Below are 439 nucleotides of genomic sequence, written 5' to 3' on the forward strand. Positions count from 1 at the left end.
CTGCCAGCCCAGTGCTGCCCCAGTGAAACCACCACAGCAGTAAAAGCAGGAGCTCAGTCATTCAACTTACCAGCTTCAACGCAGCTTGTCCCTGAAAATGTCATCTAGGAGGCAGAAATGCATCCCAGACTTGAAAATCAAACTCAATTTCCCCTCTGGCAGCACTTACCTGGTGCCCGTTACCCGTTTATAGTTGTCTTTTGAATACACAGCCAAAATGCTGACCCCTGAGCCGATGTTCACCAACAGGAGGGGATAGGGATTCTCCAGGTTGAATGGCAGCTTCTGACATCTTTCAGCATCCGTGGGGTTTTCAAAATAGTAGCACTCTGAATGTCCATTGAATCCAACGGAATCGATGTACAGAACTCCTTTAATAAGGCAATCGAGTTCATCTAGCTTACAAAGCTGGAGGTCACCCATCTGGTGGGGGGGGGGG

General features: G+C 49.0%; 1 protein-coding gene across 1 annotated transcript in view; it reads right to left on the reverse strand.

Moving 5' to 3' along the window:
• Window positions 1-169: 169 nt before the first annotated feature.
• LOC104523126 (pantothenate kinase 2, mitochondrial) overlaps window positions 170-439 on the reverse strand; it is a gene marked incomplete at both ends in the record, with an annotated part of 4,872 nt that continues 4,602 nt past the window's right edge. Inside the window, one exon of the mRNA XM_010165602.2 lies at window positions 170-423. Coding sequence (XP_010163904.2) covers window positions 170-423 — 254 coding nt within the window. The remainder of the gene's footprint in view (window positions 424-439) is intronic.

This window comes from Antrostomus carolinensis, unplaced genomic scaffold (assembly GCF_000700745.2).
Source record: "Antrostomus carolinensis isolate BGI_N321 unplaced genomic scaffold, ASM70074v2 scaffold35233, whole genome shotgun sequence".
Classification (NCBI taxonomy): Eukaryota; Metazoa; Chordata; class Aves; order Caprimulgiformes; family Caprimulgidae; genus Antrostomus; species Antrostomus carolinensis.